Source organism: Euwallacea fornicatus, chromosome 1 (genome assembly GCF_040115645.1).
Source record: "Euwallacea fornicatus isolate EFF26 chromosome 1, ASM4011564v1, whole genome shotgun sequence".
NCBI classification, from domain to species: Eukaryota; Metazoa; Arthropoda; class Insecta; order Coleoptera; family Curculionidae; genus Euwallacea; species Euwallacea fornicatus.
The window spans coordinates 6,743,655-6,769,869 of record NC_089541.1 but is presented as its reverse complement, the minus strand read 5'-3'; the positions used below and the strand labels follow the sequence as shown (position 1 = coordinate 6,769,869).

At 35.9% G+C, this 26,215-nt stretch overlaps 3 protein-coding genes and 1 long non-coding RNA gene across 5 annotated transcripts; 3 read left to right on the top strand and 1 right to left on the bottom strand.

Moving 5' to 3' along the window:
• Positions 1-412: 412 nt before the first annotated feature.
• On the top strand, positions 413-26,176 carry LOC136345617 (uncharacterized). Its single transcript, XM_066294150.1, has 11 exons — positions 413-721; positions 19,800-19,953; positions 20,682-20,813; positions 23,332-23,456; positions 23,521-23,721; positions 23,772-23,949; positions 24,002-24,213; positions 25,230-25,413; positions 25,475-25,595; positions 25,651-25,820; positions 25,873-26,176. Exons 1-11 carry the CDS (start codon positions 680-682, stop codon positions 25,905-25,907), a joined length of 1,554 nt encoding a protein of 517 aa, XP_066150247.1. The 5' UTR covers positions 413-679; the 3' UTR covers positions 25,908-26,176.
• On the top strand, positions 3,028-4,788 carry LOC136350701 (uncharacterized). Its single transcript, XM_066302688.1, has 2 exons — positions 3,028-3,520; positions 3,577-4,788. The coding sequence occupies exons 1-2, from the start codon at positions 3,103-3,105 to the stop codon at positions 4,377-4,379; spliced, it is 1,221 nt and encodes a 406-aa protein (XP_066158785.1). The 5' UTR covers positions 3,028-3,102; the 3' UTR covers positions 4,380-4,788.
• On the top strand, positions 10,473-15,530 carry LOC136344561 (uncharacterized). Of its 2 annotated transcripts, none has more exons than XM_066292170.1 (2): positions 10,473-12,543; positions 15,453-15,530. In XM_066292170.1, the coding sequence occupies exons 1-2, from the start codon at positions 10,658-10,660 to the stop codon at positions 15,520-15,522; spliced, it is 1,956 nt and encodes a 651-aa protein (XP_066148267.1). In that variant the 5' UTR covers positions 10,473-10,657; the 3' UTR covers positions 15,523-15,530. The 2 variants fall into 2 exon arrangements, with proteins under 2 accessions (XP_066148267.1, XP_066148353.1); XM_066292256.1 differs by lacking the exon at positions 15,453-15,530 and having other exon boundaries at positions 10,473-11,510; positions 11,568-14,564.
• Positions 23,732-25,234, bottom strand: LOC136346031 (uncharacterized). The gene is made up of 2 exons (XR_010733256.1): positions 25,027-25,234; positions 23,732-24,970 (listed from the first exon to the last, which is right to left on the bottom strand). It is a non-coding gene; the product is annotated as an uncharacterized lncRNA (long non-coding RNA).
• Positions 26,177-26,215: the final 39 nt, after the last annotated feature.

Sequence of the window (26,215 nt, the reverse complement as noted above, 5' to 3'; positions counted from 1 at the left end):
AAAGAGGCACCCTTATTACATTTTTTCACAAATGGAGGAAACCAGTGGCGTTTCTCATGGAATGTGTGTGCTGAAACATATACAATACGTATATATAAAAAAATTAACAAATATGTCAGTCTTAAATAACTTCATAGTCCTTGTTACAGCATCGAAAAAAGTAAATAAGTAATCTCGATTGTATGCATAAAAATTTAGTCTTAAATATACATATATTTTTTTTATTATACATATTTCTTTTTTTTTTTTTTAATTTGCTTAAAACAATCCGTTGCTTTTTCTCATTACTCTCAATCTTAAACGTTGTTTTTAGGCCTCTCGAAGCTCAAGAAGACTTTGGTGCAGATCTCCCTTGATCAAAGAGGGGTCCTCCTGTCGTCTGCTTCTGCCACCAACATTTTCTTTTGGCGATTCATTCATCGTGCGCGCTTTTGGCCAGCCGGAACGAACGCAAGAACTGTACCTCGACCGGCAGATGCGTTTCCGCAATTTTACGAAATCGAAACGCGGCGTTCCACTGTTAACGAGGAAATCAAAAATTTCCATTAAATTGGTCCATGAAAATTTAGATTATTCGAAAATAGTTTGAGATAAGTAAAGCTTACTAGGCGTATGTCCGAGAGTTTTTAAGGTAATTTGTTTATGGTGCGTAAGCAGTTAGGGGGTGTTGCGTTGCAAGATGAGGACTGAATTGAGTTTGGTGATTTTTAGCGTTATTTTGGTAAGTTATGAGTTCGAGCGATTCACAAGTTATAGAGCATTTATTTCGCTCATAAATAATTGAGCAGATAAGTCATCATTGTTGCGATTCGTTGTCAAACGAGCTCTACCATCAACTATCTATAGGAAACGTTTTGAGTAAATGGAGGGTGGTGGCAAATTTTTATTTTTTTTATAGCTACGTTTTGCATGTTTCCTATGATATTGTTGTTTGTTTAAATTACATCGTGTCTTTAAGAAGATGAACATGAATTCGTTCCTTGAAAATCTTAAGACACCAGTTCGGTCAAACCAAGGGTACATGTGTATTTAATGGTGAGACTTGAACTTGAAAGCTGATTTTCACAGAATTCACTTCTCTTAATGTTTTCCCATCTTATTTTCTAGAGATTTTTCAAATTAATATTTTTAACACGGAGCATATTCACCCTTTAATCTTTAAATTTTAGTCAGATAATAAAATAATATATGTCTTAAGAGCCCTTTGAAATTTCGAAACCTTATTTATCTGCAAAAGCAAGATTTCTAATGCTCTTAAAAGATTGCAAAACCAAATGAAACTAAGTCGTTACATGACTCATTTATTTGACTAACTTTTGAAGCCACTTTTTGTTTGAATAATGGCTTCTAGACTTTTCTACATATTAAATCAATCCTAAATATATGGAGTGACTATAACAACATCCTTTAGTGTACTTGTATGGATAGATACTTAAATTGTAAAACTGTAAAACTTAGTGTCAAAAGGCTGTTCTGAGGGCTATAATCCCTTTATAACCCCGAATAGCGCCCCTGTCTCCCGAGACTTGTTTCTCATTTTTTAGAATCGTGTTCAAACTATATATTTGCAGCACGGCCCAGATTTTTGCAATATCGGGTAAACATTTTCAGGTTTTTTAAAGTTAAGTAAGATTTAACTTCTAAAGGTTTTTACCCTTTAATAATATTGCTCCTTATATCGTATGTTTCCTAGTGGGACAAAGTGCCCTTTTTAGAATGAGATATTTTATGAATAAAAGTTTAAATTTGTGTTTTTGGAATGTGTACTGGATTCGACTTTTTCTAGAAAGTTGAACAATGTCAATTCGGTGTTTTAAAATATCAGTACCGCGTAAGGAAGAAAGTACGCGAATGCCTTTCGCAGGCTCTAAAAATGTTTACAAGGGATCTTCTAGAGAATTTGGAACCAAATTTAGAAAAAGATCGAGAGAAGTTCATGTTTGTCTACATAAAAAAAAAACGAAAACGTTCAAATCAGTACATTTGGGTCGTTCAAAGAAATTAGGTGCGTTCCTGCTTTTTCAATTCGGAATTTCAAATCGGGGGTAATACGGGGTTTGAAGGCTTTTCTTTTTAATTTTAAAATTGTTTTGAAACTCGCCCCAATTTACTGATATTTGCAATATTGATCCAACATTAGTTCATGTTTACTTTAGTAAATTGTTTGAATTTCAAGGGTGGTCAACCCCCAATGGCGCCTCTCGAAATCGTTATTAATTTCTTTAAAAGTTTTTTGATGAACAGATATTTTTCTCCTAATTGCCTAAGTTTTAGCATTACCTAATCTTCAATCACGTACCTTGTTTCTGCTCTGTGGTTTAACTCCAACTACTAATTGTTACGTGGGTCAATTTTAACCTGAAGAGAATGATTCCGCCTCTCAAATTAGTCTTAAATGCCACTTATATTTGGCCCAATTTTGCACATTCCTCCAACATATTCATGCTTTCCATTTCAATGTCAGCTTTCTTCATTTAGTAATAAAAGCGCACTTACTTGCATTACCGATACCAATCAGCCGTACAACGATTTTAATAATTTGGTTTCTTCATAAATTATCCTACAATTAGCACTGTTAAGACGTAAAGCTCCAGTTAATTTTAATAATACGGAATGAGAATCTACTGGGAATTTTCTATCAACAATCAATCGTAGGGCAAAAGTTTTTGTTCAAAATCGATTGTTTTTTGATAATTATACAAGAAAGTAAATCCGATACTTCTTATGTTTGGTAGATATTACGAAGTGGTTAAATAATCGGGGGTGAGATTAAAGTTTACTGGGGATTCGATTTTCCCAGAAATTGAATGAAATTGTATCGTCAGCAATTACTAGCAGAACAATTAGCTAGAACCGCCGAGACGCCTCCAAATTAAAAATTAATTATTTATGGTTTTTTTTATTAACCAAACTTACACGAGTCTCTCATAAATTGATTAGTCACGTATACGTATTTTTCTTATCTAAATCTGACGATAAAGCTGCGTGCTAAAAGCAGAACAATCATGTCATCATTTCAGCAGAATGATATTTAAAAACGACATATACGTAGTTACAATATCAGTTGCACTATAAGTGTAGCCACTGTAAACATCAAAAAGCATGGCTTCGGAAATACCAAAACTAGAAGATTTATTGGGTTCCCACCTCCAAGGGGAAATACTGTCCCAGAATGTGAGTAGACTCACAGCTCCAGGAGAGAACTATGGAAGTTTAATGCTGAATGTAGACATTAAAGTGAGAAACCATGACGGTAAAGAAGAAATCATTCATGCAGTTGCTAAGTGTGTACCCCCAAACAAGAAAATGCAAGAAGTGTTCAATACTCCTTTGACTTTTATAAATGAGATTGGATGGTACCAGGAGGCCATACCTGCCTTGAAGGCTTTCGAAAGGGAGCAAGGGGCAAAGGTTGCTGACTACTATACTGAGATCTTTGGAGCCAGGACTAGCCTGGACGATAATAAAAAGGAGGTTGACGACGGGGGAGTATTGCTGCTTGAGAATTTAATGCATAAAGGTAATTTTTTTAAATAAAAATTTGTTCTATCTGTAGTTCATGGATTGTGTTTATAGGCTTCAAAAATGCGAACAGAATTTTAGGATTTAATGAGTTTCAAACCAAAATAGCCATCCAAGGCTTGGCTTCATTTCACGCCTCAACTTTAGCTCTCAAGTTGCTAAAGCCTAAAGAGTTTGAGAATAAAGTAAAAAAGTTTGTCCGCATTGAGACAATCCTCGATCCGGAATTCTCATTGGAACTGTTTGAACCCGCTTTTAAAATAATGGAAAATGACCCCGAGAGCGCTAAAGCAGTACCGAAAATTAGAGCCTTAGTTCAATATCTCAAGTCTGAAGCATCTGCAGATCAGACAAGCCAATGTAGGGAACCATGGGCCACAGTTTTACATACAGACTTTTGGGTGAACAATATAATGCTTAAAGAAGAAAATAATGTTCCCTCCAAGGTCATCATCCTCGATTTGCAAACCTGCGGATTTGGATCATCAGTGCAAGATTTGCTGTTCTTACTTGGAACTTCTGTGCAGACGAATGTAGCTAAGGAGTTATTTGATTGTTTCATAGATTTTTACTACAAGGAGCTAATCGCAAACCTGAAGAATTTGAAAGTGAGTACTAAGCAGTTCTCGTACGAAAGCTTTCAGAAAGAGCTGAAACTCGAAGCTCTGCCGCAGCTGTTTCACATAATGTTTTTCATCCCCATTGTGCTGGCCCACAAAGATAATGTAAAGGATGTTACAGATGAGGACTTTGATCCCCGAAATGATTTGTTTCGTATATTCCAAAATATCACTCAGGAGCAGAAAGAGAAGTATGTCTATATAGCAAAGATATTCCTGAACCATAATTGGTTATAAATAGTGCGTAATGAGGTTAGTGACTCGATGGAGATAACAGGAAAAAAAACGTGTTTGCAGAACGAAAAGTCAACATACCATTTACTTGTTTGATGATATGAAAGACTGGTTAATATGCAAATTAAGTACCGTTTGAAACTTTTCAAAAACTTCAGCGGAAATTTGTTAAAAATATTTTAGATCGAGATCATCGCTACTTCACATATTGTTACTTACTAAGAAGTGTTTAATGACCTTTCGAAAATGTGCATTAGCATTCGTCGCTAACCAGGTGACACCAGTGTTAACATTAAAAAGACAGGTTTATTGAAAAATTACTTTCCATTTTGCTTTGTGTTTGACATGGGTTTGTAATTAGAACGTGACTCATTTTAACCACTTTTTATTTAAATAAGTACATTCCAAGATCTCTCTTTCTATGTCCAACCATCATCGAGTTGCTGAGAAGATTATTACAAAATGTCCATTTCTTTGGAGAAAAGTGGCCGTCTCTGGTTCTTTTGTGTGTAGTAGCACCGTACACGAGGGTGTGTGTTTCGGTAGGTTGCCATTGTGGCCAGGTGCATGTGTCTTTATTTGGGCACCCAAAAACCTTTGTGCAAACTCAAGAATTGTTTTCTCATCGAAACTGCCTGCTTGGGATATATACTCAATGGTCATAGCTTAGCGAAGTTATCATAAATGTATTTTTCAGGGTGTTGACTTAAGTACGTGCCATACATGTCAAACATACGTCCGGTAATGTATTGTTTTTAAGATACAGGGTGTAGAAATTTTCTTAAAAGGTTATTACATATTAAAGAAAGAACTCTTAAATAACAAGATGACGCAAACTGATATGATGTTGAAATTTGGTGACGGTTTTCAATGTGGTATAAAGAAATAAGCTAAAAACTGTTCGTCTCCTTTTGCTGGTGTCGTGCATGGGGATAACGCTGGAAATATAAGAAAGATCATACAAGAAAAATGTTTTATTCAAACTACCCTTAAACAAATGGTAATCATTTATTTTTGTGAAAAAAATTATCAATAAGTAACGCAAAACGGAATAGATGCTGAAAAAGTCCTCCTTCAACTTCAACACAAGATATTGACTCGTCTTAACATCGATTGCCGAACACGTTCTTATAGTTCCGGTATATATCGTATTTGATTATAGGAATCTAATATTCGCTGGACCAATTCTTCAGCATTGACCGGACCTCTAGAAACGACGGACTTTATATTGCCCCAAAGGAAAAAAAATGTAATGGAATTAAATCCGGTAACGTAGGTGGACATGACACTATGATTAATGCAAAAAAATATAAACATTTTAAAAAAGTCAATGATGAATAAACATTAATAATAACCATGACTAACATTACCAAATTTCAAGAAAATTAGCTAAAGATTTTCTTAAAAAAATAATTAAAAGAAAAGTTTAATATGGTGTATCTTAAGAACGAAGCATTACCGGATCTATGTTTATATAAACTTATCGTCTTAGAATCACACATTGAAGATGGGCCACGTATTTAAATAACACTCGATATATTCTAGTATGCTGAACTTGTTAATTTGATTTAACGATTAACAACTCGTCACTGGTTATTAAATTTCTTGTTTAAGAACTCTTATTACTTTAAATTTGCATGTAACTAGTCAACATGCTTATTATAATTTAGCGTTCCTGTAATTAAGTTTATATACTTTGAATCTTATCCAGTCATTATGAAACAAACTATTTTTTCTTTTATCATTGAAACTTCGAAGTTGACAATTTTATACGAGTTCTACTTGCTGAAAGGTGATTAAGAGAGAGAATTAAAACACCTTTTCGAAAAAAAAAATATTGTCAAATTATTGGAAAGACGCGAAAAACATAAAACAGTATGCTAAAACGCGTTGAAAACAATTAAGGTCATATCGGGTTGTTGGGAAATCCTCATGGAAAAACAGGTCAGTCCAAATGCTCCGGAAGAATGAAGTATAATCGTAGAAATATCTCAAATACAGGTAATTTCAGGTAGTAATAGTAGCATGTCAGGTCAGTTCAGGTTCTGATACAGAGTCAGGTACATAGAAAATCTGTTAAAATTTAAAACGGATTCTTCGAAAATTTAAAATAAAATCGCTAAAGTTTAGGGTATTGAAGTAGCCTGCGATATGATTGAGTAGGTATTTCACTAAAATTAATAAATTTCATTAAATGACATTGGTGGCGGTTCACGCTAATACACAATTCTGAGGCAAAGTCAGATTGGTCAGGTATATGCATAAAAATTTTGGAATATATCCGGGTCAGTTTACATTATAAAATATAGGGACTTTCCGAGACAGATAAAACCAGTTTCATAATAAAATATAGTATACAACAACAACCTTGAATAATAACCAGATCTGCTCAGGATGTTTTAACAAATAGGAAAAAATTTTGAAGTATTCGTAAAAAATTATTATCGACTTCAATTTCTGGAAATAGTAATATGAGTTGTGTATTCCATTTTCGTACCGAATAAAGGTAAGCGCCACATTAGTTTAATATTAGATTTGTTTAACTGGTGAAAATTTCCCAAAATATAACATTATGTAATATCAAATAATACATTTTGAAGATAAGAACATATTTTGTTTGGGGAAGTATAGGGTCCAACTTCGTTTAGCTTCGCGAAGGAGCGGTTATTATGAACATTAGGAAGTAGGAAATTCGTAACAAGTTGCGCAATTTGTGAAAAGGTTGGGTTAACACAGGTTAATATACGTTACGAGTATTATTGGCCTACCCCATCTAAGTCTAAGTCTAATGGTGAGGCCGCCAATCTTCTCCAAAAATATAATTCTTCCCTTAAGTAAAACATCTAGTGGGTTTCTATTTCAGAAATATGAGTTATAGAAAATAGAACACAAGATTTCCGAGCCTGACTCATGAAGTGGTACAATTTTTCCAATTTTACTTAAACTCTTGATCTGTATCCTCGCAAATCCTAAAAGTGGAAAGAAATACCTTAACAGTAATGAAGTAGAATCCTGAAATAAAATGCTGCACTTTAAAAATTTGAATTATGCAGGGTAGAACTGTGGCCAACGTTGCCAAGATACTCGAAATTTCACTGTATTTAAACTACCTCCCCGTACTATATTTTTTATGGCAAGTACGACAGCAAGTCGTTAATAAAAGTTGTGTAGAATAAAAATTTCCTTCTACACCATGATTCAAAACCTTCGGCTGTTTTTTATTTCTTGCGTTTCCTTTCAATATAATTAAAAGACATTTTTAGGAAAGTTACTGCATGAATATAAAATCATATGGGAAAAATCGAAGTTTGGTGTAGAGGCATAGATGTTAACTCAAAATAAGGTTTTTGAGCAACTCGTTGTCTTACTTGCCATGGACGTAACAGATACTTTCCATTAAATTATTATTTTTTCACATTTCTGAGACATACCTTATTTTTCAAAAATCAAAGTTATGATTAAAACTATTTTCTAACTAAGCAGGACTAAGCACATAAATTTAAATTTTAAAGTCGATAATTACCCGAATCTTTCCGAAGGGTCTTTTCACTTATCGGGGTACTACACTGGAATAATATACACGGTTTTCTTGAATGAAAAAACAACAATATGTGCTACATTCTTTGTACTGCCATAAAGCGCCGAAGCTAATACTTATATGACAATAATTATTAATGATTATTTCCCATGCTCTACATTCACATAAAAACAAATAGCCGGCAACTTTGTACGACATTGTATCTTATAATTTCCTTTCTTAATCAACAAGCGTCAATCACGCATCGTTTCACGAGATAATTTAATAAACTCACAGGGATCAAAACTTCAGGCAAAAACTTGCAAGAAAGGTTTTTAGCTTCTTGCAGCATTAACTTTTTTCTAATTAACATCGAACATGTATTTAAACCGATTTCTACAATATACAGACCCCCGATTATTCTCCATGACCCGAACTTCGAATCAAATGATTATATACAGCAATTAATCGAGTTAAAATATTTTCACGGATAGAAGAGAAATTTTCCCATGTTGGATTTCTTTTACTTCTTGTATGGTCAGGTATTGCCATGCTACGTCAATTGGATTTGCGATGATTCAGGTCTAAATAAAATCCATTACTTGAAAGAGTGACTTTGTAGGATAAAGTACAACATAGTCACTGTAGCGGAAAATGTGTCGATTACTGAGAAATTTAGGCATAGAATTACAGACACCTTCCGATGTGCGGTGCAATATGGCCAGTAATGTGCAAAAAATCACCCGTTATCTTTGTCCTGCCGGTACGAAATTGGCTACTTTTTGGTTTAAGTTAAAAAGACCAACCCCAAGATAATTCCGTCAAAAAACTTAGCAGAAATTGAGAAATTAATCCAATAATGAAGGGTTTATAGAGGGTGTTTCATCGAAAACTTCTCACCACATTTATGATGGAGAATTACGAAAATATCGTAAAACGCCAAGACACGTCGGTTATATTTTCGAGAGGCACACATGATGGTGTGGATTTCAAATTTATTGATATAACCCCTTGTACAGGGGAGCAATCAGCTTTGGAATTTTAAATAAGACCATGGGTCAAGTGACACCTCATTTTAAAGGTAAACATTTTTTTTAATGTAATATTCAGTTTTTTAATTTTTGACCATCAGTACTGAGAAAAACAACGCTCAAAGTATGCCGAAGATGTGAAGAAATTTTCATAAAATCCTTTTAACCGACACGAAAAAAAAATGTACATTATTATCGTTTTTTACTTTAATGAAATAAACCATGCAAAAAATTGTTTAAGATATTATTCACCCTTCCCTCAGTAGTTTGAAATCTATTTGGTGCTTGTTCCTTCCTTTGATTCGGACCCAAAAACCTTACGTTAATTGTGCATTACGATTGTATTGTTGAAAATGGTCTACTCTATGGTAAAAAGGATTGAACTAATTTCCCAGTACAGCAGACGCTCGATAACATAAACGAACCAGAACGAACCCGCACTAATTCAAACCAAATGTGGTTCACATGAACTTTTTTAATATGTTACAAATTAATTTTTTTGATAAATTTTCGAAAACCAATTTTTCATTACAGTAACGGGACAACAATTTTAACGTTCATTTTCTAATTAACGGTAAAATTATTTTAACAAGTGGGAACCATAAATATTTACTAAATTAAATGTTCAAATTTAAACCCTTTTTATGCCTGGCAGTATTTCGAACAGTAGATAAATTCGTGCTAAACCATGTTTATTGTTTCCTGATTAGTGCGTTCTCTGTCGGTTCTGATGAATATGTTTTTGAGAATTTGTCAAAAAGTTTAATATGGAACTTGTTAAAAACATTATATCGTATACGTAAAAAAGTGCGTTCTTCCACAAAAAATGATCAAAAACAACAAACAGTGATTAAAAAAATTAACATTAACGTCCTGTCTGGAACAATGATAATGTCATAGGTAATATTATCCAACCAAAATATGTGGCATTATAAAGTCGCAGTATCGAACCACTTTTTATTATTTACATTCCAGACCAAATAAATGAGTTTATTTCATAATTTATGTACACAGTGTATATAAATAAATAAACAAGTATTCTAAGAATGATAAGTATTTTTTAATTAGAAGAAAAATAAACTTCAATTTCAGTGTGCTTAAATTAGCGCTTAGCATTGCCTTCCAATGTATACGTTCGTAATTTACTAAGAACTACAATATCCGCGTACAATACTTCTTTTCTTTCAGTCCACTCCAAAATTTGATTATCAACTTGTATAGCATGTGCGTCAGTTCAAAAATTAAAAAAAAAAATAGTTATTATCTTAAAAAGAGTATTATTAACTTTAAAACGAAGGGCCACTCGACCTATGGGCCTATTTGAAATTCCAAAGTTGATTGCACCCTCACAGAGGGGGTTGTTTCAATGAATTTGAAATTCGCGTTATCGTGTGTCCTCTTCGAAATCAGAATCGACGCTTCTTAGTCTTTTACGATATTCTTGCAATTACAACATGAATGTGGCGGAAAGTTTTCGCTGGAACACCATGTAGATATATGTAGAACCTCATATGGGCACTTTCGTAGATGTACCGGATATTAACAGTCTCTAGCTTTAATGAGTGCCATATTTTATCAACCTACATAAGGAAAAAATAATAACTCATCCCTTAACGTTATAACAACATCATTCACATTAGCCCGAAATGTCCCTTTAAAAAAGCAAACAATTAAAAATGATATATTAGGGCAAGCATCTAGATAACAACTAGACACGAAGCTAAGCAAACCTCATGCAGCTCGTAAAGGTAATTTTTCAGTATACTCTTTCAAACATCATGACTAAACTTGCTGTGTGTGTTATTCTTTTGCTGCCCCTACAGTTCTCCTCTGGCAATCTTTTAAAGCACCTAATCCCGGAAGTGGACAGGAATGTGTTGGTGCAGTGCATTGTGGAGGGTGAGCAAAAGTTCGCTGTTAGACACAAGGCTATTTTAATATCCCTCGCCCCGACCGAGCAAGACGCAAATGACCACGCTTTTATTATGTCCAGTACTTTGCTGACAGAGCAGCTCAGCAAGTTCCGAAAATGGTCTTTGATTCTGGCGAATCTATCGCAGGGGTCCATTGAGGCTCCCGATAAGAAGTTGGTTCGAACCATTCACAATTACATCATTTACTTTAGACATAAGGGGGAATTGGTCCAGACTATTAACCAAATGAGTGATGTGCAAGTTCTGAATCCCCACGCCAATTTCCTGATAGTTACATCAACTCGCTTTAAGGATAGATCCATTGTTACTGAGGTATTTGAGACATTGAAGAAGTATGACATTCTTAAGGCTGTTCTCCTCACCGCTGACCCCAATAATACCAAGGGTTTCAAATTGTATGGGTTGATACCCTTCAAAAATAGCACCTGTAGCTATAATGTAGAAAAAGACGTATTCTTGATGGATTATTGTAATAATGGCACTTTCGCGCAGGGAACTATATGGTATTCATATAAAATCCCGAAGGTGTTCCATTCCTGCGAGTTGACTGTGGTCTACATTGAAGTGCCTCCCTATACAATCAACATGTCAAGGGTCCATAAGTTGGAACCTGATCGATTTATTCATCACGGTCAAGAAATCGGCATTTTAAGTAACATTTTCGCTTATATGAACATTACCTTGAAATTCATGAGATCCAATGCACTAGGGGAGATATACGCTAACAAGACATCTTCTGGGGCTCTGCAAGTGTTGCTGGAGAAAAGGGCACATATTGCAATTGGAGGCTACACTATAAGTCCACCAAGGTTGAAGTATTTTGATTGCAGTTTCCCTTATGGTATGGAAGTCCTCGTGTGGGTAGTGCCTCATGAACGCATTCCGGTCAACGACCTGATTGGCCTAGCTAGTATCATTAAACTTGATGTGTGGTTGGTCCTTGGACTGTTATTTGCCACGACAACAATCATCATCATTGCTGTTGCCAAGCATAACAAAAATGAAAGAGAACTGTATAAATGTCCAGAAGAAGCTGTGTTGATCATGTTGCTGACTTATGTGAACCTCACTGTGGGGTACCTGCCTAAAACCCACGAGGTGAGAATCGTATTTTCCATGGTGCTTTTGTTCGCCCTCATCCTCAATGCTGTATACACCACTTATTTGATCAGCGTGCTTGCTAACAGTGATAAATACCAGGAGAAATATCAGACAGTCGAAGACATAAAAAAATACAATCTGATAGTGTACAGACCTCCAAACACCGAAAGGTACTTTAAGACGAACGAAACTTTGGATTCAGAACTGATCGATAAGTCAAAGGTTTGCTTGAGCGGTGTTAACAGAAGATGCTTCGCTGATATTGCTACGTACAGAAACTCCGCGTTTCTGGTCCAAAAGTCAGTTCTAAAATATGTGGAAGACTTCTACTTATCTCCATCTCACGACCACCTCCTGAGGGCCCTTCCGAGACCGGTTGTGTCCTTCCAAATGAACTTCTTAATGATAAAAGGCTTCTGGGGGTTTGACAAAGTTAACGATTTGATTCTTATGGCTCTGGACTCGGGGTTGGCGGCGAAATGGATGAGGGTTGGCAAAAATCCTGACTTGATAAAAAAAAGTGCGTTGGTAGAAAACTCAAAATTGGATCAAGGAAACACCATACTGGATTTTAATGACTTGAGGTTTGTGTTTTTGTTTGTTATTGTCGGATATGGGATAGGGGTTGTAGTTTTTGCGGGGGAAATTTTGAGGGCTAGGTATAAGAAAGGGATTGGGTTTCAAAGGGAGTTGGTTCGTTAGCAAATAATATTCAACGAAATTGTTCTTAATTGATGCAATTAATAATTGATTTAAAAAATAATCAGTTAGAAAAATATAGATATAAGAGTTAGGCGCAAGTAGGTCTGTATATGGTCTCGGCTATTAGTCGTTTTTGGTGAAGTGGATTAAAATCAAGATATTAAATAAATCGATCAAACGTATAACTATTTCTTGACTGCATATTTACATGAGACTATGGCGTGTGTCGTTCTTCCTAAGATGTTTTTCTTCGTTGGTACTCATTCAGAGTACTTATGCCAAAGTGGATAGACATGTTACGATGCACTGCGTTGGCAGAGTTCAGTAGAGTTAACAGTTGTGCAACTGCTGGGACTTCTACTGAGGGACTTCAGATAGCCTTAAATGGCAGCTGTCCAGGAAAAGTTCACTATTGCGCAAAACCAAATTTGTTTGTTCCTCACCGAAACCAAGGAAGACATAAATCGCTGCTTCTTCATTATGTCCAGGACCTTGTTTACATAGCAGCCGGCAAGTACAAATATCACATTTGTTGCTGACCTCTCTCTCCTGGGCGTCAATTGACGCTTCTGATCTACCTGAGTATACTCCCTTTTTCGTTACGGTTCCAATAGGTTATTTTTTATTTTTGGAATAAATCCATCTTCAATTTTTGTTGAAACTGAATGTAAAAGTAAACATTCTATGAACTTCCCAAAACGAACATAAAATCTGAACATGAAGAGATCAAAAGTTCTGTAAGATCCAATAATGAATTGATTCGAGATTACTTTTAATTCAATGTATTCCAGATAATATCTTTAGATGAACCAATAAATTTCAATCAACTGCAACATAATAACGACTTGAACATGACTAAAAAGTGGCTAAACGACTGTTTTTGTATCGCCTAATGCTTGTGTATCTTTACCTGAGGTGTCGGGAAGTATTACGATACGTCCACTATAAAATAATAATTATGAAGGTGTGTCTAAGGTTTTTCTTTACTATATTTTTTTACTTTTTCATTTCAAGCCCCTTTGTAGGTGAAAAGATTGCTCTAGTTTCGTTTGACAGGTGCCGTACATACTACTTGCTGAATAATGGCGAATTAAGGATAATGAAATTTGAATTGAATGAAAATGCGCGACTATTAGGCTATTAACCCGTGGAGTGCGCACTTCACGCATCCGTGACGCATGTACTTTAGCCTCACTGCGCATGACACGGACTCGTGCCATATGTGGATTTGCAGTTTCATTTCTAGTATGATTTGCGTGCTGCTCGAATGAGTGTATATGTATCCTAACCCGTATTGACGTTTTCACATCCATTAAATTCACGTATGGATATTTCATAGGTGCATTTTTTATTCCATAATATTTACGATATCTTTTAAATTGGAATTTTAGCCGTTTATGGTTATAATGGCCTGGTATTGTAGTCATTTGTCTTAAATAAATAAGGTTTAATTGAAATTTCCTTATGAAATTATGTTTTTAAAAAATACCGTTGTTTTTTAAAAATTTTGTTTATTTGATATTATTTTGATAGAGCATTTGTACTGTTTCCATGCATATTATATATCAGTTTAAAGTGTCCAATTTCTTCATTTTTGTGAGAATTTCTTCATTATTTAATTTTAAACAACTTAGTTATTAAATTTATTCGTTAAAGATTATTATTATCAAAACCATTTATTATTGCAATTATTAATTAAATGAGGCTGTGTGGATGTTCTTCGCGACCGAATTAATTTAGTAGCAGGATGTGCAAAAATTCAGGAAATTTCTTCTAATAGAGGGTAATTAAAATGATTGTTTTAGGGCAATAAATTAATCATTACCTATTAAAAGGGAAGTATTTAGATCGGAGCTGTTCATTAGTGTATGGTAATCCGCTTAAACTAGATTAATGTTTATATAAATTCTAATCAGGATGGCATAATATGGTATATAACTTAAACGATATCTACACTTGTATAAATTTTCAATGAATCCTCTCCTATTCCGATTTTGATCCTGATAATGGCTTATTATTTATTATACTCGATCATCGTATAGAAATTATACAATCTCTGTTTTACTATAACTAGAAGGTTGAAGAATCATTTTTAAATTTGTTCTACCGATCTAAGGTGATGCATCACATGTTAAGTGTAATTTTTATTGCTTGGTGGAAATGGAAAAAATCCCGTTTTCGCAAAGAATGCCTCGAATAGAGCACAAAAAGAAATAAGAAAATCATGAGAGGTGCTCGAAAGGTTTATTCCGCACTTCCCAGGACAGCTGTGTGCATCTTATATTCTAAATTGATTTAAAAACATACCTTTCTCTCATTTTGATTTATAAATCGCATTAATACTCCTTTGCAGCTCACTAACGCAGCTGGGAGCAATTTTATAAATGAAGTTTTTCATAGTTTCCCATAAATAATAATCCAATAGCGGAAGATCTGGCGAACGTGCCGTCCAACGCACGGCTTCACCATTTCCACTGGCTCTACTCGGAAATATTTCAGAAATTTTTCTAAAATTTCAGTTTTTTCGAATACCTTCGAAGGTCTTCGTCTTTTTTCAAATTTTGAAACGGCATAGTTGTCAACTCCAAATTGTTTAACTTTTTGCTACGTAACCCCAGTTTAATAAACCTCGGATTTTTTTTTGATTACGCAAACCCCCGTGGCTGACCGTTAGACACATCTCGAATTTCTATACCTCTATGCTTTGGTTTATTACCCAGACAAAATATAAATTAAAGAATAAAGCATTTTTATTGTTTGTTGGACGTGAGTTTACGTCACACATTTGTAGTTCCACATTCACGCTGGTTGTAGTGATGGTATGCATGCAATCAGGAAGGAATTTCATTGCCTCGATATAGACCATCGGACGAGGCAATCATACCAGTCAACCTGCCCCTTTTTAGGCGAACAAGACGACTTCGAAACAAGATGTGCCGTTCAAATAGCGGATTGTAAGCCCACGATTTATCACATATATTTCTTGCGACACGGCCGTGACATCCTGACCAACACTTAATTACTCGGCATTTACTTCTTCGGATTTACCTGTAAAGGCACGTGTTTACGATAATTAGCCCGCGGTAATTAAAAACCTTACGGTTATTTTCGTTACAATTGTAGGCAAAAACGGTGCTAAAGTTTTCAGTGTTAATGAGTCGAAAATCGTTTTTTTTCTCTTATAAGAATATATCAACATTGGCTAATTAGAATTTTTCCTTCGTAAATGGACTACCGTTTTGGAATTTGCAGCTGCATGTAAACAAATTATATCAATTATCAGTTATTGCCACAGTCTAAGGCTGTCCGGAAAAATGGAGAAACGCGTGTTTAAGCAGATCAATCATCTTTACTTGGCCTCCGAAGACCGTCATCTGGTGCTAGGGGCACACCTGCCATTTGCCACCATCAGCGACAAGTAGATGAGATACGATCAGGTTCACTACATAATCATTTAACAACTCACTAAGGTATGCGTGGTGATGCAGCGTGATGTAGCTCAAAATCACCTGCGAAACATCTTTGGAATCGGAAAAGATACAGTTGGATGGGCCTCCCCAATGTGTGTAAAATAGAGAGGCAAAATCTGAAACCTCTCTATTTTACAAGTTGCAACATCGTCATCTCCATAACCCCGTTACAGAGCTGGACCGAATTAATTAGCACTCACTAAATTTTTAATTAGCAATCGTGGCTGGTGCGGAGTAAATTTGCCATATATCACGCAGCTTGACAGGCCGAATGGCCGCCGAGGGATGAAAAGGACTGGCCAACTGTTACACATTAATGAATAATTCCATTTGCTCGAACCCCAGACAACCACCGTGGCCAAAATGCATTTAATCGATTTTCCCTCACATCCTCATCTTCAATTGGCAATTTCTTTGTCTTTGGTAGATGCAACCTGAAATATGGCTCTTTTATTAGCTTCAGAAGTTGAACAGATTCTAGTTATTTTCCGACAAGTAGTGCGATAAATTTAAATTTATTTAACACACCACGCATCACTACCATCAACAAGAAAATCATCAATTGTCAATTTCATTCCCTTTTGAATTAAACTCGAAGTATAGGAAGTCGACGCGCCTTCAATCAAAACTTCAACTGTGACGGTTGATTTTGAATTTTTTTGCACTTTATTTTGAATTTTTTACATCATTTCTAAATTTAAAATTTGAAATCTCACCTGCAGAAAACGCTGGAAAACTAAATAAGATTTATCTCGGCACCTACACCGGTCCATATCAATTACTCGACTATTGATTCCGTAGACCCTAATTAGAGATTAGTGAATTGAAATCAGATTATATCTGCGACCCTTCGATTAAGAGATGTAGGGGAGATAAATTAAGAGCTGCATGCAGGCTCTGTGTAATTGCAAGCGGATCTCGTCTCATGATCATGACGTACATGACACACCGTTCTACTATTAATCAGAATTAGTCGGCTCTGTGGCAATTGGGTTGGAATAACCGTCAACCAGTCTCGCAAATGTTATGGATATTCTCGTCGCCAAGGTAGAACTAAACTGTATTGTTCATAGTGCCCAGCAGTGAAGCCCATTAGGTCCCGATACCAAAACTTTCTTGTGTGTTTATAACTTACCCATGTTACCATTTATTGAAGATTAATTACGCTTTAAGCAACCACTGGCAGAAAGCGCGATGTGAGCACCTGTTCATTACATCGGTGGTGGTAAGGAAGAACTTCCACCATTACATTGGTGGAGGAACGAAGCAAACAGGAAATAAATTGACTATGCGACATAAAATTGTTGGCTTGCATGAGTGCGGAATAATTAATGTGAATTATGTATAATCAAAGTCTCATGAACATGGGTCTGGAGTGTCAAGAGGCCTAGAACACACACAATTTAATTAATCCAATTAACTCGATTTTTTAAATAATTCACACTAAATTTGATTAAAATCAGTGGTACATTATGATGTTTTGATGTGTCTAGCTTCATTTGAGATACCAGTTTTAGGAATTTATAGCTTTTGCGAATTATAGACCGGTTTTTAATAAGCCACTGACTGGATCCTAAACTAAATATCTTTGATGCGTATAATTCTAATTAATTATCTAGTTATATAACCAACATTAGACACACGTCGTTTATCTTTATCATCGTTGAAATACCTGTGCGTATATACCTAAGAGGTATATACGCGCTATCTTCAAAGAACACCGTAACGTGGCCCATTTCAAAGAAATCATATTATGTATTTGCATACATAATAACTTCCTATGCGGCAACATCATTCACCACTCTGCCTTTAGTAGCGGTGGGTAAACGTAATAAATCAATAGAAAAATTTAACATGCAACATTGACAAGAATAATCTATTAGTGAAAGCTCTATGGCTTTAGGATAGTGGTTATAAAAAAAACTAAGGCTGTTAATTAAAATCCATTTTGGTTTCCTTATTCTTCACCGTTCAACTACCATTAAGTTCCGTTAATATATGGGATGGTGGTTTTCTATTGTCACGCAACAGGTTCCATTTGGAGAGCACTAAATCCGGCGGACGATCATTATAAATTCAAAATAACGAAGCCGCGTACTTACTGGGATTTATTTTCCTATGGAATATGGTGGTACCACGCATTGGTACTGGACAGAGCCATAAACATTCCTCTCAAGTTTCCGGGAAGCTTATTTGCAAAAACTTTGCCATAGTCTCGATTGCACTTAATTGCCATGCCAGCCAAGCGGTTTGCCGGAAGTGCAAAGAATTTGATGCAGGACAGAATAATTTCCTAATTATCACTCTGTATGTAATAATTGAGTTGTACTGAGGAGAGTTATAATTAGGCAATAAAATCCTTCTTTGCAATTTTCGCCACTCTCACCTTTTATACCTGTACAATCTAATTTCCGCACATCTGAAGCAAATTTGCCCTCGAGGAAGGTAATTCATGGAAATGCGGAATTTCTGTAATGGTTAGAGTTTCAGGGGGGCCGCAAATGAAATTAAGACACCTTGTCGGAGCTAACGTGCAATAAATCTGTCTTTCTGACTCTGACGTCCCTGACTTGACCATCAGGGGCACCTCAACTGTGAAATGGCTTAAAATGATGGTCAAATTAAGTGGTTTATGTAGTGGGTTCCTGGAGCGTTAAATTACAAAACGTATATTATATGTGCGACTGAGAAAAGATATCTATGAAGACAACATGATTTGTGAGAAATAAAACAAAATTAATACTTAATTTTATAGTGAGAATTTCATTACTGCAAATTCAATCATCTCAACAATGTAATCTTATTGTTAGTTGAGTTAATCACTGTTGAATTATGAGCTAATTTGCACTAGTGCAATTATTAGCTTAATTACACTTGTGCAAGCTTTCCGTCAATATTGTAAAGTGGAGACAAACTGAAATATTTGACTACGCCTTCAGCGTTTTTAAGAAATTTTTGACCTGTTGTTTCTCAAGTTCTGTTAATTTTGACTCGGCAGTCGGAGTACCGAAGTCCATATCGTTGATTTTCCTCTCTAGAATCGAAAGTTTGGTAGTGACGCGTGACCGCAGCTGCAAAGAAGTATCGTTGGAAGTTGATGATTAACTGTTTTAGTGATTTTTTCTATGCTTGGCTGCCCATGGTAAAATCTGTTGTCCCAATGATAGAAATTTTGTTTTCGTCACTCGTTGAAAAATATATTGTTGCGTTAATTTTCGAAGGAAACCTGCATATTCCGAAAGTCTCTTTAGAAACACATACCTTAGACAGACACTGAGTGGAATTGTTACTCGCCCCTAATTCTGTGTTTCGTAGTCTTATCAGAGCTTAACCAGGCCTCGCCTCACATTCATTTTAATTAACAAAATTTACAGCTGAAGACGGGGAAATACGATTTCCTCTTATATGGCATTCCCTCCATCGCTCCATTACATTTCAATCTAAATGTTATACTTTTCTATTTTATCCCCCATCTCCCGCTTTGATGAGGGTCCCATTTAAGCACAATCCGTCTTGCGTCGCAGGCCTAAGGAAAATATATGATGTGCGTTTTGCACCCCGTCGTGAAGATGTTTGTAAATATTTTATTCGAAAAACAGACCAAGAGGGGAAAAACTTTTACCTGTATTTTATTGTCAATTTCACTGAGAACAGGCAATTTATTGCAGATATTTGGGAAAGAAGCTGTTGGATATACTTTGGGCACTGAATGTAGGGGTGATTGGGAGTGTCGAGAACACATCGTTGGATCTATATGCCAGAAAGGAAGATGCTCTTGCCAACCTTTTTATGCGAGAGTGAACCAAACCTCTTGTCTACCATGTAAGTAATAACGCAAAATTCTTCGAGAGTCCTTATTCACACGTTTGAAAATAATTTAATCACATAAAGTGTAATACAGTCGAACTAATAAAGTCAAGTGGAACAGACTGATAAAAATCTGCATGTTTATTGCTATTGAAGAATATGATTTATTACATTCGCTTTGACGATTGACACAGTTTCCCATGATTTAGTTTTAGACATGTCTGGTGGTATTACTACTAGTTATGTTGTCCCCAAGATAGGACTAATGGAGGTTATTTATGTTGCGAATAGTTTTGCCTAGAGGAGACACACATTCAGAACAATTACAATATTTCATGACAGGACATGTTGTAAAGTTATGCAAAAAATTATTATGCAAAGCGATACTACTGAAATGGAAAATACGGTATTTTTCTATCAATATTAATTTATTTCCTGAAAATAAATTTGGTAACAGAAGAGGATATTCGAACGCAGTTCCTCAAAACAATTGACTGACCTTCTATACCTTCAGTAGAAAAACATTAACAACTGCGTTCAAAAATTAGAATTCCATTTCTTGTGTTCAAAATTTCGACTCATGCGTTTGTTTTTTACCACTTTTTGGCTTTTCGTTACTTCCAAGTTTCAACTCTTCAGCTTGAAGAGCGGAACTCTTAAGAGCGTTAGACTATTTCCATATAAGTAAAAATCAAACATCTGAGGGATTATTTGCTAGTTGAACATCTCTCATTATTTCGCAGCGACTCTTCTGGGTTATGAATGCCAAGTGCCTGAACAATGCTCCTTGAAGGTTGCCAATAGCAGTTGCTTGGATGGCGTGTGCCGTTGCGTGGATGGATTTCTGCAGTTCAGGAAACACACTTGTCTGGGACGTAAGTATACAGCCTGCAGTATCAATCTCGTCCAACTGTGACAATTTAATTACTGCGAGCAACGGAGCAATTAGATTCTGTTAGGACGATATTCCGGAAAGGACTTAAGTGTTGTTTAGACAAGTAGTAATTCCTACTAACGAGCCTCCAACGCGGTCTCCAGGGAGTACGTTTCGGGAGTTGTTGGGGCGTCCGCATGATTTCCTGCTACGGTGATGATGATGGCGGAAACGCACCTGTCTCGGGCATGAGTACGCATATCGAATGCTAAAATCGAAAATCCTTCTTCCACTTATGTATAGAATAGGAAAATGGCATTGCAGCAGGGGCGTACTGAAAAAAATGTGTATTCAGCCATTACCAACCCGATCTAAGAGGCTCATGAGGTCTTATCACAAATGATTTTTGTTCTATTGCCGGAGACTTAATATATGTGAGATAAATATAATTTGTCAGATTAGTTTATTTGTTATAAACAGGGTAGGGTTTTTAAAAGTATAAACGTCAATATATTGAAAATTATGCCCGGTAATGAAAAAATTCAAAAATACGTCTACGATAATTTGATGGTCCGCCATCATCTTCCGAGATGATTGAGGGAATGATGAATTCATTACCCACTTCAAGTAATTTTTTTCAATAGCATGGTTAATACAACATATCGTTGAATTTGAATGGGTAAATCTATCGTGACCTTTTAGAAAATACTACTAAACCATTGATAATCCATAAATCAGAGAATTAGCAGGACGAAAATATAGTAAGATTTCAACAGGATAGGGTACCCTCTCATTTTTTTTACTCGCTAGGCAGTGGTTGAATAACAATTACCCTGCATGATGGATTGGAAGGGGGCGGACGATAAAGTGGCTCTCTAAGTCTCCACATCTCACGCCCTTAGATTTTTTTTATGGGGGCTGTTGAAATCTGTAAGATTTAAAATCCGATCAGAAACAGTTAAACAGTTAAGACTGCGAATTATTACAGAATTGTGCAACTTCTAAGGAAACATTCATCAATGTCTGTCAAGAATATGAACATTGTTTGTATGCTTTCATGAAAAATAACGAGCACCCATACTTTAAAAAAACCCACCCTATAGCTTTTTATCTTTGACAGGTAACCGCTTTTTCGCTTTCTTCTCAGTTTGAACTAAATCAGAATATCGCCATCAGAGGATCAACCATCGTTCTCCACTTTATTTCTCGGCCGGAACTGAGATTCTGGAAGATTATGAATCGACAGTTTTCCCTGTCACATCTTTAAGAGAGATACGAGGTCGAATTGAGAGTGGAATTTAGGGCACATTTTACATTAGATAAGAATGTCTGAGGCGGTTTATTCAACGTGTTTAGCGTTCTTCGGGTTTAAGATTGCCTTCGTAACAAACTTCCCGGCAACTTTCCTTTATAAACAAACTGAACTCACAACGGCTAAAACTTAAAGCCTTGAAGCTTAAAAACAAAAAATGACCGAAGAATGCGAAAATAGTTGTTTATCTAAAAAATATACAAAATGCGGAAAATGATATCGCACCGCGGTTTGTTGCACTAATTGCAGTTTTTCTCATGAATTTCGACTATGTCTATAAAGTATTCGGCAAATTAAATCATCCCATCTCAGAAAACTCGGTGAATCTCATGAAAAATCTTAAGTTAAAAATTGTTATTAAACTCCTTCAGATTCGTTTCATCGTTTTATCTTATGGTTGACGTTTACTATTTTAACGCAACATGAAGCATACCTTACGTGATTACACGTTAGAAGAATGCATTATCGTAATTTTTTCAAGTCGCATTACTTACAAGTTTCTTCAAGCGAATTGAATTTCTTCCGAAGCCAAGCTTTGAAGCACTCGATTGCATTTGGTTTATTGAGCTGAGGAGAATCCAAGCAAAAACGCATTACAACCTATACCTGTAGGGTTCAAGCGTGGTGATACTCGATGAATATCAATGAGATATGGCTGAACATAGACTGGGCCGGGATAAACAACCTCATTATAGTTAACGACATTGTTATCTTCGCAATAACCAGTACTGTGATTTCCGATGAATCTAGGTGATTCTAGGAGGTAGGTAATCCTTCCTGAGAGCTAACATATTGATTATTATGATTATCTACTACTTCTGCATCTTGCGGAATGCATGTTTTTTGCTAAGTCGAAGCTTAGCATTTCAATCATTCCTATCAGTTTTCTTTGGAAGAAAACGAAGGCAGTCAGCCCTAGCACCATCGCATTTTCAATTTCAAATTAAGATCCCGCACTTTACATAATAATTCAACATTAAAACGCGCTCAAGGTGTTTCCTAGTTATATGATAATTTCGTTAAGCAGTAATTGTTCTCCTCTTTAGATAACGGTTTGACATTGCCTAACGTCTTCACGCGTCTATCCATTACAATATATTTACATAAATTGTGCAAAACGACTTATAACGGGTCTATCTGTGTAAGAATCGGTTTGGTTGATGTATAGTGCGTAATAGTCAGCCAAAATTGCGATGATTTGTTGCAGCTGCAAGGCCTGGCAACGTTTGCTACAGCAACGCTCATTGTCAGCTTTGGACCGCAGATAGTCACTGTGACTTCCTCATTCCGAACCTCTTTGGGAGGTGTCAATGCAACTCACCATTTAAACAGGTAGTTATTCCTCTATGGGCTTTTCTGGGAATGGTAATTAATTATTGAGAAAACCGCACTTTAGCTGGGTGATTCATGTGTGCGATCAGCCTTTCAAAGCAAACCTACAACTTCTCCTTCTGTATTGAATACTACAACCCTTAAAAAAGATGTGGAAACCAACGTGATTCATAAGCCAGAGGTGAAGGTAAATTTGAAGAAGAAGCCAGGGAATCCTATCAAGAGGAAGAATCCTGGTAGGAGACCCACTAGGCTTCCTCAAAGGGTATACAATAAAAGCAGGATTATTTTAATTTTGATTCGCAAAACTTATAGACCACAACTACACCCACTATTACAACTACAGAGTTGCTAGCTACCACTATGACATCCCTAGGACCAGAATCCATAAACCCGCTTGACTGGACCACAAAAGCTAATATTGCAAGTAGGATAACAACAATGGAACCTCCAATGTCCTCTACGGCAACTAAAACAACCACAACTACAAAAGGTGCCTTTTACCGATTTTTCACTTTTGGTTTTATGGCCATCTTTGCTTGTAGCTCCATCCATCACAAAAATGGCGCTTAGGACAAGAATAGAGACTTCTGATGAGGCCGTGAGTTTGGGACTCCCTTGCGTTACTGATCTTCAATGTAGGGCGGCAGACCCTTCCTCGAGGTGTTTTGAAGGAGTGTGTGATTGTATAGTGAAGAGCAATGAGACCAATGCTTGCTCTGCTACTAATAGGGGATGTTTGGCTGGAACTTTTCAGGTAAAAATCGATTTAATGAGGTTTTGCAATTACTGTAATAATTATTGTTCACTTACCCGATAATAGTAGGTTGAAGGCAGTAACAACAATTTTTTTATTGAATTGGAAAAACACAAATTGGATAGTAATTTAATTGAATTAATGTAGTCCCGGATATAAGTTCTTGAGATAATAAGAAACAATATTAAATATTTATATTTTTGTATAATAGGATAATAATTGCTTAAATTATAGATCAATTTCTGTGTTTTACTGCCATGGGTGAAATGAATCCAACAATGAACGGAATCTCTAGTAAAGTAGTTCCTTAAGGATAAGATTCAATTTCCGTTATTACATGTAGGTTTAGGAAAAACCGGAAATGCCCAGTATGGGAAAATTACTAGAATATTTTCAGAAGGTTTTAAAAATTCAAGATTCTAACATCTGAATTTTTCTGCGCATGATTTATAAAAAAATTCAATATCTATTTTCCGATTTTTCATTAAGAATTAAACGAGTTTTCATTCTGAAAGAATTTAGCGAAAAAATAATAAAATTGATGTTGGTCAGTCTGCTGGAAATGGAACTAATTTATAATTTTTTTGTACCAAATTTCAAATGTCCTCAGATGTCCAATGTCCAAATTTGTCCCAGTTTAATCTTCTCATTTGTAATCATGTTTCTGGGGCATGCTGTATTGCTCGGAAAGGGATCTTCACCATAATGTCGAGATTTATTTATTTTCCTTCTGTAATGTTTATGCCAGCAGTGAAATCTCGATGTAAAATTTTAATTAAATTGTTTTAAAGTCGAAAAATCAATGCCCTTTACCAAGAGCATAAGCTTCAAAGAGAATAGGAACGCTCAAATGAAGGCAAGCCTCTGGCTATCCCTTCTTAGCGTTCTTGGATATCAATGTCTAAAAGAAATTGACAGTATTTTAATATACTAAGAGAGCCTTTGAAGTGTGTCTTTGAAAGTGTGTTCCACACAGAACTCTTGCTAAATCCTATTATATTCCATCTTTTTTTTAGTGTCACAACTCTGGTACCTGCATCAGTTGGTTCTTTGTTTGCGACGGCCGTAGAGATTGCTCCGACGGTTCCGACGAGGAATGTAGACCTGGAAAATGCCCGAATGAATCGTTTAGATGCAGGGATTCTGGAAAATGTATCTCCAAAGCCAGCAGATGTGATGGAGTTCAGGATTGTCATTTAGGTAAAGTTTGCCAATGGTTCATATGGTACCTAATAAAGAAAAAAATTCATAATCCTTTTAGGTGAAGATGAACGTGACTGCCAAGCTCTGGGAAGGTCCAAATGCCCTTCAGACACCTTCCAATGCGCAGACGGAAAATGCCTGCCAGAATATGAATTTTGTAATGCCATCATTGGATGCAGGTCTCTATATACTATGTCCTTAAAATCCGTGCAATCACATTTTTCTATCCTTTAGTGATGGTAGTGACGAACCTGCGCACATTTGTCGAGGAAGGACACGAAGGCGAATAAAGGGGTATTGTCCGTTAAGGTGTGGAAATGGTCGGTGCAGATCCACAGCCATCGCATGTTCTGGAAGGGATGGTTGTGGAGATGGGACTGATGAAAGTCACTGCTCAGTGTGTCGTAAGTTTATGCTGAAATAATATATTCTTGGTATTCAATTTTTCATCTTCAGGTTGTCCAGTTGTGCAAGGGAGAAGTTTCTCGTAGGGCGTCAGCACAACTTACACTTACTTGTACCATGCCAAAAAGTAACGATAACGAGGCCTCCAAGCTATATAATACGTAGTGATAGGCTACACGTTTATATGTAAGTAATAACGAACGCGAAGCTCAAATCAATATACTTCTTATGTAATTTATAGAGTTATTTATTTACCTGCGTACATACGAGTAAATAGGGTAGATATTTGGATGTAAAAATGTGTTAAGGTTATTGAATGCTTATATTTAGCTTTTAAGTTGTATAGATTCTAAGTACAAAAGTAAATGCAAATTAAAGGTATAAAATAGTAACA

Coding starts and splice junctions, on each gene's coding strand:
- LOC136345617 (XM_066294150.1), top strand. CDS start 680: ATGAGGACTGAATTGAGTTTGGTGATTTTTAGCGTTATTTTG. Junction 23,457..23,520: donor GCAACTCACCATTTAAACAG/GTAGTTATTCCT, acceptor ACCGCACTTTAG/CTGGGTGATTCATGTGTGCG. Junction 25,821..25,872: donor AAGTCACTGCTCAGTGTGTC/GTAAGTTTATGC, acceptor TTTCATCTTCAG/GTTGTCCAGTTGTGCAAGGG.
- LOC136350701 (XM_066302688.1), top strand. CDS start 3,103: ATGGCTTCGGAAATACCAAAACTAGAAGATTTATTGGGTTCCCACCTC. Junction 3,521..3,576: donor TGAGAATTTAATGCATAAAG/GTAATTTTTTTA, acceptor TTGTGTTTATAG/GCTTCAAAAATGCGAACAGA.
- LOC136344561 (XM_066292170.1), top strand. CDS start 10,658: ATGCAGCTCGTAAAGGTAATTTTTCAGTATACTCTTTCAAACATCATG. Junction 12,544..15,452: donor CTGGATTTTAATGACTTGAG/GTTTGTGTTTTT, acceptor ACACATTTGTAG/TTCCACATTCACGCTGGTTG.